Here is a 15229-nt window from a genome sequence, read left to right on the forward strand (position 1 = left end):
AGTGACTATGCCAAAGCCTTTGTTTTTGTTTTTTTTATATATATAAATTTATTTATTTTACTTGGAGGCTAATTACTTTACAATATTGTATTGGTTTTGGCATACATCAACATGAATCCGCCCCGGGCATACACATGTTCCCCATCCTGAACCCCCCTCCCACCTCCCTCCCCTGCCAAAGCCTTTGACTGTGTGGATCACAACAAACTGTGGAAAATTCTTTAAGAGATGGGAATGCTAGACCACCTGACCTGCCTCTTGAGAAATCTGTATGCAGGCCAAGAAGCAAAAGTTAGAACTGGACATGAAACAACAGACTGGTTGCAAAATCTGGAAAGGAGTACATCAAGGCTGTATATTGTCACCCTGCTTATTTAACTTATATGCAGAGTACATCATGTGAAATGCCAGGCTGGATGAAGCACAAGCTGGAATCAAGATTGCTGGCATAAATATCAATAACCTCAGATATACACATGACACTACCCTTATGGCAGAAAGTGAAGAAGAACTAAAGAGCCTCTTGATGAAAGTGAAAGAGGAGAGTGAAAAAGCTGGCTTAAAGTTCAACATTCAGGGAGAAGGCAATGGCACCCCACTCCAGTACTCTTGCCTGGGAAATCCCATGGATGGAGGAGCCTGGTAGGCTACAGTCCATGGGGTCACTAAGAGTCGGACACGACTGAGTGACTTCACTTTCATTTTTCACTTTCATGCATTGGAGGGGGAAATGGCAACCGACTCCAGTGTTCTTGCCTGGAGAATCCCAGGAACAGAGGAGCCTGGTGGGCTTCTGTCTATGGGGTTGCACAGAGTCAGATGCGACTTAGTAGCAGTAGCAGCAGCAAGCTATTTAGACAGAGAATGGAATGAGCTGAAAGCAATTGCTTAAGTAATTAGGAAAGTACATCTTTATAATATTGTTTATCACATGGAATTGAATATATATAATACTCAGGTACCCTGATTTTTATCATGGAAAAGTCACATGTTAATCCCATTAATCATGAAAAAGTAGCATTTTAAATTACAAGCTTTCTATGAGGCTCTTGAAAGTGATCCCATTGTTTTACTGTTTTAGAGTAATATTTATGTTCTTTAATTCCACTTCTGCCAATGTACTATTCCTCTTTTATTATGTTACTGAACAAACTTACTACATAAAATTCTTGGCAATTAAAAAAAAAAAAAAAGTTCAACATTCAGAAAACTAAGATCACGGCATCTGGTCCCATCACTTCATGGCAAATAGATAGGGAAACAGTGAGAGACTTTGTTTGTTTTGGTCCAGAATCACTGCAGATGGTGACTGCAGCCGTTAAATTAAAAGATGCTTGCTCCTTGGAAGAAAAGCTATGACCAACCTAGACAGCATATTAAAAAGCAGAGACATTACTTTGCCAACAAAGGTCCGTCTAGTCAAGGCTATGGTTTTTCCAGTGGTCATGTATGGATGTGAGAGTTGGACTATAAAGAAAGCTGAGTACTGAAGAATTGATGCTTTTGAACTGTGGTGTTGGAGAAGATTCTTGAGAGTCCCTTGGACAGCAAGGAGATCCAACCAGTCCATCCTAAAGGAAATCAGTCCTGAATATTCATTGGAAGGACTGATGCTGAAGCTGAAACTCCAATACTTTGGTCACCTGTTGCGAAGAACTGACTCATTGGAAAAGACCCTAATGCTGGGCAAGATTGAAGGCGTGAGGAGAAGGGGACAACAGAGGATGAGATGGTTGGATGGCATCACCAACTCGATGGACATGAGTTTGAGTAAACTCCGGGCTTTGGTGATGGACAGGGAGGCCTGGTGTGCTGCAGTAAATGGGGTCACAAACAGTCGGACACGACTGAGCAACTGAACTGAACATATCTAGTTAATTGGAAATAGAGAAAAATGCCTTCCCACAAAGTATGTAGGTCTGACGTTGGATTAGATTTAGGGTTAGATTTATGTTTGAAAATACACAGCTCCCCACCCACCTACCCACCCACTTGTGGCTCAACTGAGATTAACTTTAGCCACGGGATTTACTTCTGAGTTTTGCTTTGTCACCTCTTTTGCTATTGTGATTTCAAATTTTTTTTTTTTTGGCATCAGTTACACCTTATATTTCTGAAACATTTTACAGTTTATAAAAACGTACTCAATATATCTACTTGATCTTTAAAATGACCCCTGTGATGGGAAAAGAAATTTAAATAGTTCAAGACTTGTTCATTGAAAATCACAAAATATTGGAGAAAGAAATTAAACAAGATCTGTATAAATGGCAAGACATTCCATGTTCATGTTTTGGAATATTAATATTGTTAAGATGACACTGCTGTACAAATTGATCTTGGACAGTGCAGAATTCAATTTTTGGTGCAGAAATATAGTCATGCTCATCTTAAAATTTGTATGGCAAGATAAGGGACCCAGAACAGTCATGAACAGCAGTACAGTCTCAAAGAGGAACAAAGTTGAAGGGCTCATACTTCCTAATTTTAAAACTTACTTTAAAGCTACAGTAATCAAGACAGTGTAATACTGGCATAAGGATATACATATTAATCAATGGAATGGAATTGTGGGGCCAGAAATAAACCTTTACTTTTATATTCAGTTTATTTTTAACAAGGGTACTGAGACAGTTCAGGAGGGAAAGAACTGTCATACAAATGGTATTGGAAAGAGTAGATATCCACATGCAAAAGAATGAAGTTGGATCCCTGCATCACACCATATAAAAAAAAAAACTAACTCAGAATGGATTGTGTAAAAGCTAAAGCTACAAAACTCTTAGAAGAAAATGGAGTAAATCTTTGTCACCTTGGGGTAGACAGTGCTTTCTTAGCTATGCAGCATCAAAGTCTTACAACACAAGAAAAAAATAGGTGAATTGACTTCCTCAAAATAAAAACCTTTGTGCCTCAGAGAACACCATTCTCTGAATAGTGAGAAAGGATATGTAGACAGGACTTCCTGATATCCAGTGGTTAAGACTCTCACTTCTGCTGCACGGGGCATGGGTTTGATCTCTGGTCAGGGAACTAAGTTCCCACATGCCCTGCAGTGTGGCCAATAAATAAATTAATTATTTGATTAAAAAAAAGAAAGAATACATTAAAATGGTGTAGCTACATTCTCTCTGACCTCTTTATGATTTTAATTTTCCTATTGTACTCTTTCTTCCACTTACAAGGCAATGATTAGTATGTACGTAGTGCCTTGCAGATTTTCAGTAGATCTTCATTGAAAGGGGGAAAATTAAAGGTATATGATTTCTTTTATTAAAATTTCCTAATTTTAGAATCTCCTTCATATTACATTAGAAAATCATATCCTTATTTCACACTTCTACATTTTTCTTTTGTTTAGGGTTTTATCACTTTTGTTTGGGTTTTTTTGTCACCTGAGCTTCTGTTTTTAACCCTAGTACTTCTGCTGTTTTCTTATTTTCTGCTTTATTTCACACTTTTAAGTGGGACCTATCTTCAATTGTATATAATTTTCTCTCTCCTTCCCATTCAGTCTCTGAACATGCGACCATACATTTCTGAGATAAAGATGTGGGGAAAGGAGTCCATTCAAATGGTACTACTTGAACATGATTTACTTCTTAGGGCAAGCTGAGAATGCAGTTGTTGGTAAGAGTACATCTTCCTGATTTAGGTTCTGCACAGTTGATGATGTAGTATTATAAATCGTGTTTAACATACAGCCCATTGGTGCTGCTGCTAAGTCACTTCAGTCGTGTCCGACTCTATGCGACCCCATAGACGGCAGCCCACCAGGCTCCCCTGTCCCTGGGATTCTCCAGGCAAGAACACTGGAGTGAGTTGCCATTTTCTTCTCCAATGCATGAAAGTGAAAAGTGAAAGTGAAGTCGCTCAGTCATGTCCGACTCTTCTCGACCCCATGAACTGCAGCCCACCAGGCTCCTCTGCCCATGGGATTTTCCAGGCAAGAGTACTGCAGTGGGGTGCCATTGCCTTCTCTGTACAGCCCATTAGAGTTCATTTATTGAATAACATTGTTAGCAAGGAAGGAAGTTCACCCCTGGCATGTACTCTTATGAAAAGAGGAAATGGAAAGATTATTGGTTGTATTGGGTATATAAGAATACTATGTATTCAAAATATTGGACTTTAAAAAACATTTTTGGTAATTCTTAGGAGGACTGAATGTGGAAGTAGGAGATGTGACTATACAAGTCTTTGACCTTTTATAGGCATTGTATTTTATAAAAGATGAGTTTAAATTAACCATTATAGGTTCTGATACTTTTCCTGAGATTTAGTTTGTATTTAGTATCTATCTATCTTTGTCCTGCCAGGCCGTCCAGTTTTGCCTCATATATGTATTTTTCATTTTTTACTCTGCCTCAAGTTCTGGGTGTTCCTTTTGTTGCTTTTGTGGGTTCTGTGTAATGGTCTCATCTAGATATTTCAGAATTGATGTCTCTGCAATCCCTCCCTCCCTTCCTTGCTTGCTTTTTTCTTTTCTTCTTTCCCCCTCTCCTCCCCCTGCTCTTTGTGCCCTTCCCCCTCCTCCTCTTTTTTTTTCTCTTTTAGTCCAGGAATTCATGTTCTCTCCTTTCCCCATAATCTTCCTAATGTGTGTGTAACTACTGGTATTCTATACTGCGATTACCTCTGCCTTCCTTTTTATTTCAAATCAAGATTTTTTAATTGCAATTCCCAGTTGCCATGCCTTTTGTTCATGTAGTCATCTACCTTTGTCAACCAGTTACTTTTTTCCCAGCACTTTATTATAAAAAATCTCAAACATACAAAAAAGTTGAGGGAACTCCCTGGTGGTCTAGTAGTTAGGACTCCACACTTTCACTGCAGGGCCCAGGTTTGATTTCTGGTCAGGGAACTAAGATCTTGCAAGCTGCGTGGCACAGCTTAAAAAAAAAAGTTGACAGAGGTCTGTGAACACTCTTGTACCTACCACCTGGATTCTACGATTAATATTTTATTGTATGTTGTCACCCATGTAGTTCTTTCTCCATTCTCCTCTTATCCATATTCCTTTTTATTTTTGGATGCATTTCAAAATAAGTAGAAGGTATCAGTGTACTTCAACTCGAAATGTTTGAATATGTGCATCATTGACTAGAGTTCAGTATTTGTTTGAAGGTCCTTTTCTTTTGAGGTGGAATTTACATAGAGATATATGCACAGATCTTAAGTGTACCATTTAAAGACCTTTGTCTTTCTAAGTCAATTTGTGTTCTAATAAGGTGACTAACACGCATTATACAGTTATACCTCTGAACTTGTGTATTCATTCAGATTTTCCAAAAAAGACTTTGAATACCACAGAGTACCTTAAAATGTTTTTTTAGCATGGCCAGCGATATCACAAGAAGCATACTGGTAGAAGCAATTTTGAGGATACTTTTGTTTAGTTAAAAATAAAAAATTTTAAAGAAAGGCTAGGAATACCCTTTTGTCAGCTTCATAAGCTAAATATGTAAAAGAGCTGGTTAGTTCAAGACACTTGAAACATTTTGTCTGCTAAGTGCTTGCATTTATCTTAACTCACTTGAGCCTCACATTAGCCATGTCAGAGAGTGGGGACAGTTGTTATTTCTGCTCTTTGGGTGAAGAAAGGAAGGCGTAGGCAGCGGGAAGAGCAGAGCAGCAACTGGTCATGCAACCAGCTCAGAGCCTCTCGATTTAAATCTTATCCAGTGGCAGCAGCTCCAGTCGCTCTAATTACAGTTCAGCTGCCATTCTGGATCCTGGGATTTGCTTATAAGTAACTACCAAATGTTTTATTGTATGGACTTGGGTTACCTGTAATGGCAATGCTGACACAAAAGACTTAACACCAGTATGTTGAATTTTCTATGATGAAATATAATACTTACAATATAAGGGAACTGCACCCATCAGGATCCAGACAGAACTATCTAAGTGTGCTATATTTAGCATATGACACACTGATATTCTGTTCTCATAAAAGTGAACCGTATCATGATTGAAATGCCACTTAATGTGGCAAAATGCCTATTTTTCAGAAATGTATTGCATGAGAAGCTTATTGGAGAAGAGAAAGCCTTATTGATATATCTGTTTTGGAAGATTTATATTTCACAGCACCCTTTCTTTCCTTTAAGTAGACAAATACTTAATGACAAAACCATCTGGAGAAAATCAACTTGACATTGGATAAAGGAGTTCACAAAAATGCAGGCAGTTTTGTTCTTGTCAGGGGGTGTAAAGGTTTAGCTCTGGGTTTGGTTGATAGCACTAAGGAAAAGCTGGAAGAAATTAACATGGCTCCCAAAGAAAACTGTTCTTGAGAAAACCTCCTTGGAATAGAAATTTACTTTAGAATCCGAAACTGGAAATAATTTATTTGAGGTCACCTTCGAGTCTATCTTTAATTTTGTCATTTCATTGAAAGTAGTTTTCTATTGTCTATGCCAGAAATCTTATTTCTTTTAAGGTTTCCCCCTGTCGGTGATGTAGACTCTTCTAGAGTTATTAGAAGATGGTTACATAGGAACTGAAAACCTTACTTTTTTCTAATGTCAGTAAGGATGTCTCCTTACAGAATACAAACAATGTAATTTTTTCAAAAGCCCTCAATTGTTTTTTCAAATAGGTAATGACTGATCTGCCTCACGTGCAGGTGAAAAAGGTGGCGGGATCTGGCCAGTTATGCGTGAGAACCCCTGGGTGCCCTTGTAGATGGGTCTCAGAGGACACGGGAGACAGGAAGTCGTCTCCGCTTCCTCCCTGTGATCCTGCGCCTCCGTCCTTTTCGCTGTCATCTTTCTCTCAGGGTGGCTTAGCCTGGAGCTTGTTGAAACAGTTTTGGTTTTTAGGCATTTTTAAGAAAAGATAATTATTAAAAAAAATTTTTTGTTTATTTATTTTTGGTGGTGCTGGGTCTTCGTTGCAGTGCACTGGCTTCTCATCGCAGTGGCTTTTCTTGTTGCAGAGCACAGGCTCTAGGGTGCTCGGGCTTCAGTAGTTAGGACGTGTGGGCTTAGATACTCCATGGCATGTGGGGATCTTCCTGGATCAGGGCTCGAACCCATGTCCCCTGCATTGGCAGGTGGATTCTTTACCACTGAGCCACTAGGGAAGCCCCCTAGCAAAGATAATTATTTAAATCTGTGTGCTAAGGAATATCCTGGCAGCTCTAAGGTCTAAGGCAGTGTATTAGTTGAGAAAGAAGGAAAATGGATTATGGGAAAAGAGGAGAAAGAAATCCTCTATTCAAAAGCATGCCACTGGTGGTGGTGTCAGACAGCGTGTCTCAGCTGGGTAGCATATTGGGCCTGATTTGGGTGCAATCCACTTTGGGGCCAGTTTATTCTCTGATATGAAAGCTTTTATTTTTAAATGCATCTCTTTCCCCCCAATGCTATTGAAGTTTTAGAGAATCAAGAAGAAAAAACACTCTTCTAACAAAACTACTGTTAAACTTTGCTACAGTTCCAGCCAAATCTTTTTTTCTTCTCTAATTATTTTTGTGTATCTGGAATTGGAAAATGTCTATGTTTTGTATCCCACTTCTATGAAATGTCTTTCAGTGAGTCCTTGGAAAGTTGGCTGAAGGGCAAATATTGGATGATCCCACAGAGCATCAGCTAAATTGTCACTCCACTCTGAAAAAGAACCTTCTGTTGCATGCTGCTTTTCTCTCAGTGGGTGACTGGTGTTTATACAGCATTACTATTAAACAAGTGAATGATCTTTAAAATGGTGTTGAGGCTAAGAATGATGGCATATTTCTGGGGGAAAAAAAACCGTCTGTGCTTTCCAGAAATTGTCTTGATTGGTGGCTAGGATTTAATCATGTGCTGCCTTCCAATATACATTCTTATTTTTTTTTCTTCTGTTTCCTTTTAAATGAACCTTTTCTTGTATCAGTTCAGATGCTCAGTCATGTCAGACTCTTTGCAACTCCATGGACTGCATGGACTTTCTTGTATAGAGGTATATTTTCTATGGCAGAATCATAAAACTATCATCAGTCTTCATTCTGATTGACAAAGATAACAGGCAGCTGTGTAGGAGTAAAAAAAACGGAGTCAGCTAAGCTAGGAATGGCCTGAATTTTCATCAGAGAGAACTTTTTTGGGCAGAATGAATTGATGAGTTCTGTTTTATTTTGCTTGGATCAAGTAAGTTCATTCCAATACATTAAAGTCACTTATACTTTTAATATATTCAGTAGTGTATTCTATTAGGACAAACTTACTTGAGATTTTCTTTGTGGCTTGTCATCAAATGAAATTTTGCAGGTTTATGTATTTATTATTTATTTTGTTTGCTTGTGTCGGGTCTTAGTTGTAGCACGCAGGATCTTCTGTTGCTGTGCACAGGCTCTCTAGTCATGCCCTGTGGGCTTCAGTAGTGTGGCTCATGAGCTTAGTTGTTCCATGGCGTGTGGGATCCCAGTCCTCCAGGGCTCAAACTTGCGTTTTCTGCATTCTAGAAGGCTGATTCTTAACCACTGAACCACCAGGGAAGTCCCTCGCCAGTTTATTTTGTTAAAGCTAGGAAAAAACGAATGGATATTTCATTTAAAAAGCTACATGCCCAGGAATGTGTATAGGAGAGAAGGAGTCATGTAATTTGGGATACATTCTCTCACTAATGTCTTTAATTTCAAATACCCTGTGCTAGAAAGGTTAGATGGTCTTTATCGTCCTTGTTATTTAACCCTAGCAGATGACTTTTTTCTTCTCTCCTTTGTAAAAATGCATCTATTTTATAATAACAATAATAATAGGCCCATAGACATATTCTTAGTCATTGGCCTATCTCATCACTGTATTTTTAATACCTCCTATAGTACCTACCTGGCAATGGCAGGCATTCAGGGTTTGTTGCCCTAGACGTTGTTGGTTGTCGTACTGTTCATGGGGTTGTTCTCAAGCCAAGAACACTGGAGCGGTTTACCATTCTCTCCTCCAGTTGACCACGTTTTGTCAGAATGCTTGACTATGATCCATCCGTCTTGGGTGGCCCTACACGGCATGGCTCACAGTTTCATTTAGTTACGCAAGCGCCTTTGCCACAACAAGACCGTGATCCATGAAGGGCAAAAGTGAAAAAGCTGGCTTAAAACTCAACATTGAGAAAACTAAGATCATGGCATCTGGTCCCATCACTTCATGGCAAATAGAAGGGGAAAAATTGGAAACAGTGACAGACTTTATTTTCTTGGGCTCCAGAATCACTGCAGACAGTGGCTGCAGCCACAGAATTAAAAGATGCTTGCTCCTTGAAAGGAAAGCTATGACAAACATAGGCAATGTATTGAAAAGCAGAGACATCATCTTGCTGACAAAATGTCCGTATAGTCAAAAATACTATTTTTCCAGTAGTCATATACAGATGTGAGAGTTGGACTGTAAAGAAGGCTGAGTGCTGAAGAATTGATGCTTTTGAATTATGGTGCTGGGGAAGACTCTTGAGAGTCCCTTGGACAGCAGGGAGATCAAGCCAGTCAATCCTAAAGGAAATCAACCTTAAATATTCATTGGAAGGACTGATGCTGAAGCTCCAGTACTTTAGCCACCTGATGCGAGGAGCCAACTCATTGGAAAAGACCCTGATGCTGGGAAAGATTGAAGGCAAAAGGAGAAGGAGGCAGCAGAGGATGAGATGGTTAGATAGTTATCACTGACTCAATGGACATGAGTTTGAGCAAACTCCAGGAGAAAGTGAAGGACAGGGAAGCCTAGCATGCTACAGTCCGTGGGATCGCAAAGAGTTGGACCCGACTTAAAGACTGAACAATAGATGTTGATGTTTATTGCTAATTGCAGAATAATAAACATTTTTTTTTAATGTGGTAACTTCCGTGGTGGCTCAGTGGTAAAGAATCCACCTGCCATTGCAGGAGGCGCAGGTTCGATCCCTGGGTCAGGAGTATCTCGTGGAGAAGGAAATGGCAACCCACTCCAGTATTTCTGCCTATAAAATCCCATTGACAAAGGAACCGGGCGGGCTCTAGTCTGTGGGGTTGCAGTTGGTCACAACTTAGCCACTATACAACAACGGTGGTTTAAGTGGAATTGTTTCTTGATTTACATTAAAAGCCAACTTGCCTTTGTAGCTTTAAGGCTCTGTATTAAACTTTGTTGAATATGTGCTCTCAAAGTCTTAGGTTGAATGACTTCTGTGAAATGTTTTTTTCTTTCTAGAATGGAAATAGATTTTAGAAATAGCTCTAGTAATTTTAAACTGTTAAGTAAAATTATTACTGTTCGCAGTTTTCTGAAGCTAATATAATATGTTCTCATAGATTGCTGTGGATAATACGGTGAAAAGCATAGAAGGTTTAGTAATTAGTATAAATTTAAATATTCTAAAATATATTTGGGAAAAAACTGATAGTGGAAGACAAAGTGGTGACTAATTTCAGTAATTGATACATATAGTTTCTCGTTGTTAAAAGTATAAATGAGTATTAAAACTATATAAAGAGAAACATCCTAAATTATTCTGTTTCTTTTTTATTTCAGGGCTGAAAACAGTGAAGTCACATTTCATTGTTTAAAGACTGTTTAGAAGACAAGATGGGGACTCCTGGTTCTGGAAGGAAAAGGACACCTGTGAAAGACCGATTTTCTGCAGAAGATGAAGCTTTGAGTAACATTGCCAGAGAGGTATGTCTAGAAAACCCCTCGCACACTGAGTTGTACGAAAGAGAATGCTGTAAAGGTGCTGGGGGGAGAAATACAGAGAGTCATTCATTGAGCCAGTTTAGAATGTTTGCTGTGAATTAGATGTTAAATACAGCCTCCAAAATATTGTACTAGAATATAATGCAGTTACTATCTCTTTACTTGGGTATTTATTCAAGTTATGTAAAATTAATTTTTCATTTTATTTTTGTGGTTTAGTTGACCTCCAGGGACTTGTCCTAATGTTTTGAAATTTATAATTAATCTTCATTATTGAAGCTTAAGGTAATTAGAATGTTGAAGATACGATAGATAGCTATATTGTAGAAATGCTCATTTGGACTCTACCGTTAATATATTCCAGGAAGCACAGTATAATTGTTGACAGAAATAGACCTTATTTGGTGTCTGGTCAGATTCAGCATCTTAGCAGTTTTTTAAATAACTCCAATGGAATTTTTGTGTTTAACTTTTAGCTAGTAATAGAGCTTCTGGAGCATTTTTGTTTTGGTTTGTTGACAACTCAGAAAAAAGGACAAAAAGGAAAGGAGTGTCACCTATTAGATCTCTGGCAGCACTTCCTGTTGCATATTGGACATGTTGGATAACTCCCAGCTGTGATTTCTCAGTGAGGAGCCAACTTGATTTCAGACTCTGTCTGCAGTTGCAGACCTGATCATATACTAACCTGGTAGAAGAAGCACTTAGAGCATTTTCAGATTGTATTCTTTGGGTGCGAATTGTTCCCTCATCACTTCCTCTTCGTTATTCTTAGTAAATAACTCATGTAAAACTAGTGCTGTTTCCTTTTGACATATCACACAGACTTTTTTCGCATTTAGCTCATTGTTACGTTTTTCCTTTTGTAAGCTACTTAGCTTTTGAATTAAAAGTCAAATTTTGTAGGAGGATATTTGAGGCAGAGGGAAGTTCTCTAAAATCTGATGACAAAACTGTGATAATACCTTAACAAAATTATTTTTAAAAATTGGTGAGATAGCTTTAGATAAAAAGGAAAAAGATATTTAAAATTGAAGCATTAGCTAACACTTCACAGTGATCTTAAGAATCTACTTGAATGAAGTATTTTGGAAGCCACACAGTTTAGTTGAAAATTGAAACTACTCAGAATATTTGATCCCAAAATCCACGGGATTTACATACCCAGATTTCTATAAGGGGAGGAAATCCCAGTATGTTTTAGGCTCTTTTTGTACTGTCACTAGATATTTTAATTCTTTTTTTGGATATGATGCTTCATTTACAAAATCGGGTATCATTCAAGCATCTAACCCTTGAGTGCTTCAGATCAGATCAGATCAGTCGCTCAGTTGTGTCCAACTCTTTGCAACCCCATGAATCGCAGCACGCCAGGCCTCCCTGTCCATCACCAACTCCGGGAGTTCACTCAGACCCACGCCCATTGAGTCAGTGATGCCATCCAGCCATCTCATCCTCTGTCATACTCTTCTCCTCCTGCCCCCAATCCCTCCCAGCATCAGAGTCTTTTCCAGTGAGTCAACTCTTCGCATGAGGTGGCCAAAGTACTGGAGTTTCAGCTTTAGCATCATTCCTTCCAAAGAAATCCCAGGGCTGATCTCCTTCAGAATGGACTGGTTGGATCTCCTTGCAGTCCAAGGGACTCTCAAGAGTCTTCTCCAACACCACAGTTCAAAAGCATCAATTCTTCAGTGCTCAGCCTTCTTCACAGTCCAACTCTCACATCCATACATGACCACAGGAAAAACCATAGCCTTGACTAGACGAACCTTTGTTGGCAAAGTAATGTCTCTGCTTTTCAATATGCTATCTAGGTTGGTCGTAACTTTCCTTCCAAGGAGTAAGCGTCTTTTAATTTCATGGCTGCAGTCACCATCTGCAGTGATTTTGGAGCCCAGAAAAATAAAGTCTGACGCTGTTTCCACTGTTTCCCCATCTATTTCCCATGAAGTGGTGGGACTGGATGCCATGATCTTCATTTTCCAACGTTTTCACTCTCCACTTTCACTTTCATCAAGAGGCTTTTTAGTTCTTCTTCACTTTCTGCCATAAGGGTGGTGTCATCTGCATATCTGAGATTATTGATATTTCTCCCGGCAATCTTGATTCCAGCTTGTGTTTCTTCCAGCCCAGCGTTTCTCATGATGTACTCTGCATATAAGTTAAATAAACAGGGTGACAATATACAGCCTTGACGAACTCTTTTTCCTATTTGGAACCAGTCTGTTGTTCCATATCCAGTTCTAACTGCTGCTTCCTGACCTGCATACAAATTTCTCAAGAGGCAGATCAGGTGGTCTGGTATTCCCATCTCTTGAAGAATTTTCCACAGTTTCTTGTGATCCACACAGTCAAAGGCTTTGGCATAGTCAATAAAGCAGAAATAGATGTTTTTCTGGAACTCTCTTGCTTTTTCCATGATCCAGTGGATGTTGGCAATTTGATCACTGGTTCCTCTGCCTTTTCTAAAACCAGCTTGAACATCAGGAAGTTCACGGTTCACATATTGCTGAAGCCTGGCTTGGAGAATTTTGAGCATTACTTTACTAGCATGTGAGATGAGTGCAATTGTGCGGTAGTTTGAGCATTCTTTGGCATTGCCTTTCTTTGGGATTGGAATGCAAATGGACCTTTTCCAGTCCTGTGGCCACTGCTGAATTTTCCAAATTTTCTGGCATATTGAGTGCAGCACTTTCACAGCATCATCTTTCAGGATTTGGAATAGCTCAACTGGAATTCCATCACCTCCACTAGCTTTGTTTGTAGTGATGCTTTCTAAGGCCCACTTGACTTCATATTCCAGGATGTCTGGCTCTAGGTGAGTGATCACACCATCGTGATTATCTGGGTCATGAAGATCTTTTTTGTACAGTTCTTCTGTGTATTCTTGCCATCTCTTCTTAATATCTTCTGCTTCTGTTAGGTCCATACCATTTCTGTCCTTTATCGAGCCCATCTTTGCATGAAATGTTCCTTCGGTATCCCTGATTTTCTTAAAGAGATTCCTAGTCTTTCCCATTGAGTGCTTACTATGTGACAAATACTTTTCTAAGCATTTAAAATGAACTTTATTTTGGGGGCCTCTAAAATCACAGCAGATGGTGACTGCAGCCATGAAATTAAAAGACGCTTACTCCTTGGAAGGAAAGTTATGACCAACCTAGACACTATATTCAAAAGCAGAGACATTACTTTGTCAACAAAGATCCGTCTAGTCAAGGCTATGGTTTTTCCTGTGGTCATGTATGGATGTGAGAGTTGGACTGTGAAGAAAGCTGAGCACTGAAGAATTGATGCTTTTGAACTGTGGTGTTGGAGAAGACTCTTGAGAGTCCCTTAGACTACAAGGAGATCCAACCAGTCTATCCTAGAGGAGATCGGTCCTGAATATTCATTGGAAGGACTGAGGCTGAAGCTGAAACTCTAATACTTTGGCCACCTGATGTGAAGAACTGACTCATTTGAAAAGACCCTGATGCTGGGCAAGATTGAAGGCGTGAGGAGAAGGGGACAACAGAGGATGAGATGGTTGGATGGCATCACCAACTCGATGGACATGAGTTGGTGATGGACAGGGAGGCCTGGCATGCTGCTGTCCATGGGGTTGCAAAGAGTTGGACACGACTGAGCAACTGAATTGAACTGAATTCATTTAATCTCCACAGAATTGTGAAATTGGTTCTATTATAGTCTCCGTTTTACAGATGAAGAAATGATTGCACAGAAAAGACAAGTAACTTCCCTAAGGTCACACAGCTAGGAAATAGCAGAACTTGGATTCAAATAACAAATTTCAAATGAAGTCTGTGCCATGCTGTTTTTAGTGTTCTCTATCTTCTCCATTAATAGTTTGTTTTTCTGTAGCTTTTCATGATTTTAAATCAAATCACATCTTGATTCTCAAAATAACCCTATAAGTTAGGATAGAATTTTTTTTTAAAGGCTGCCATTTCAAGTGGACAGACACTCTTCATTTAAAAAAAATTTTTTTTTTTTAAATTTAATTTTGGCTGTGCTGGGTGTTTGTTGCTGCGAGGGCTTTTTCTCTAGCTGCAGCGAGTGAGGGCTACTCTCTAGTTGCAGTGCACGGGCTTCTCGTGGTGCCTCTTGTTGCAGAGCACAGGCTCCAGGGTGTGCAGACTTAAGTAGTTGCGGCTTGCAGGCTCTAGAGCACAGGCTTAAAAGTTGTGGCACGTGGGCTTAGTTGCTCCACAGTATGTGGGGTCTTCCCTGATCAGGGGTTGAACTCTTGTCTCCTGCATTGGCAGGTAGATTCTTTACCACTGAGCCACCAGGTAAGCCCAGGAGAGATGTTGTTATTAGCCTTAGTTACAAATGAGGAAACAGATGAAACTGATCGATTAATGTCTGAAAGGTATCAAAACTGGGACTCAAACTCAGCTTTTAAAGCTGTTGTTCATTCTTCCGAATCATACTACTTCCAGAAGAGCTGGGCTTTGGAGAGTTACAAGCATGGCTTTGAATTCTGGCTGTACTCATTGCTGGTTAAGCAATCTTGTTAAGTAACTACTGTGTACTTCAGTTTCCTCAACTGTAAAATGGGAATAATAGGGGCTTCC

At 39.4% G+C, this 15229-nt stretch overlaps 1 protein-coding gene across 26 annotated transcripts in view; it reads left to right on the top strand.

The window, feature by feature from the left end:
* LRRFIP2 (LRR binding FLII interacting protein 2) overlaps positions 1-15229 on the top strand; it is a 109598-nt gene that overhangs the window by 14890 nt on the left and 79479 nt on the right. For all 26 annotated transcript variants that reach the window (XM_061395873.1, XM_061395849.1, XM_061395859.1 and 23 more), the window contains exon 2: positions 10488-10631. In XM_061395873.1, the coding sequence (XP_061251857.1) occupies positions 10542-10631 (90 nt within the window). In that variant the 5' untranslated portion in view covers positions 10488-10541. The remainder of the gene's footprint in view (positions 1-10487; positions 10632-15229) is intronic.

The sequence above is a fragment of the Bos javanicus genome, chromosome 22 (genome assembly GCF_032452875.1).
Source record: "Bos javanicus breed banteng chromosome 22, ARS-OSU_banteng_1.0, whole genome shotgun sequence".
Taxonomy (NCBI): Eukaryota; Metazoa; Chordata; class Mammalia; order Artiodactyla; family Bovidae; genus Bos; species Bos javanicus.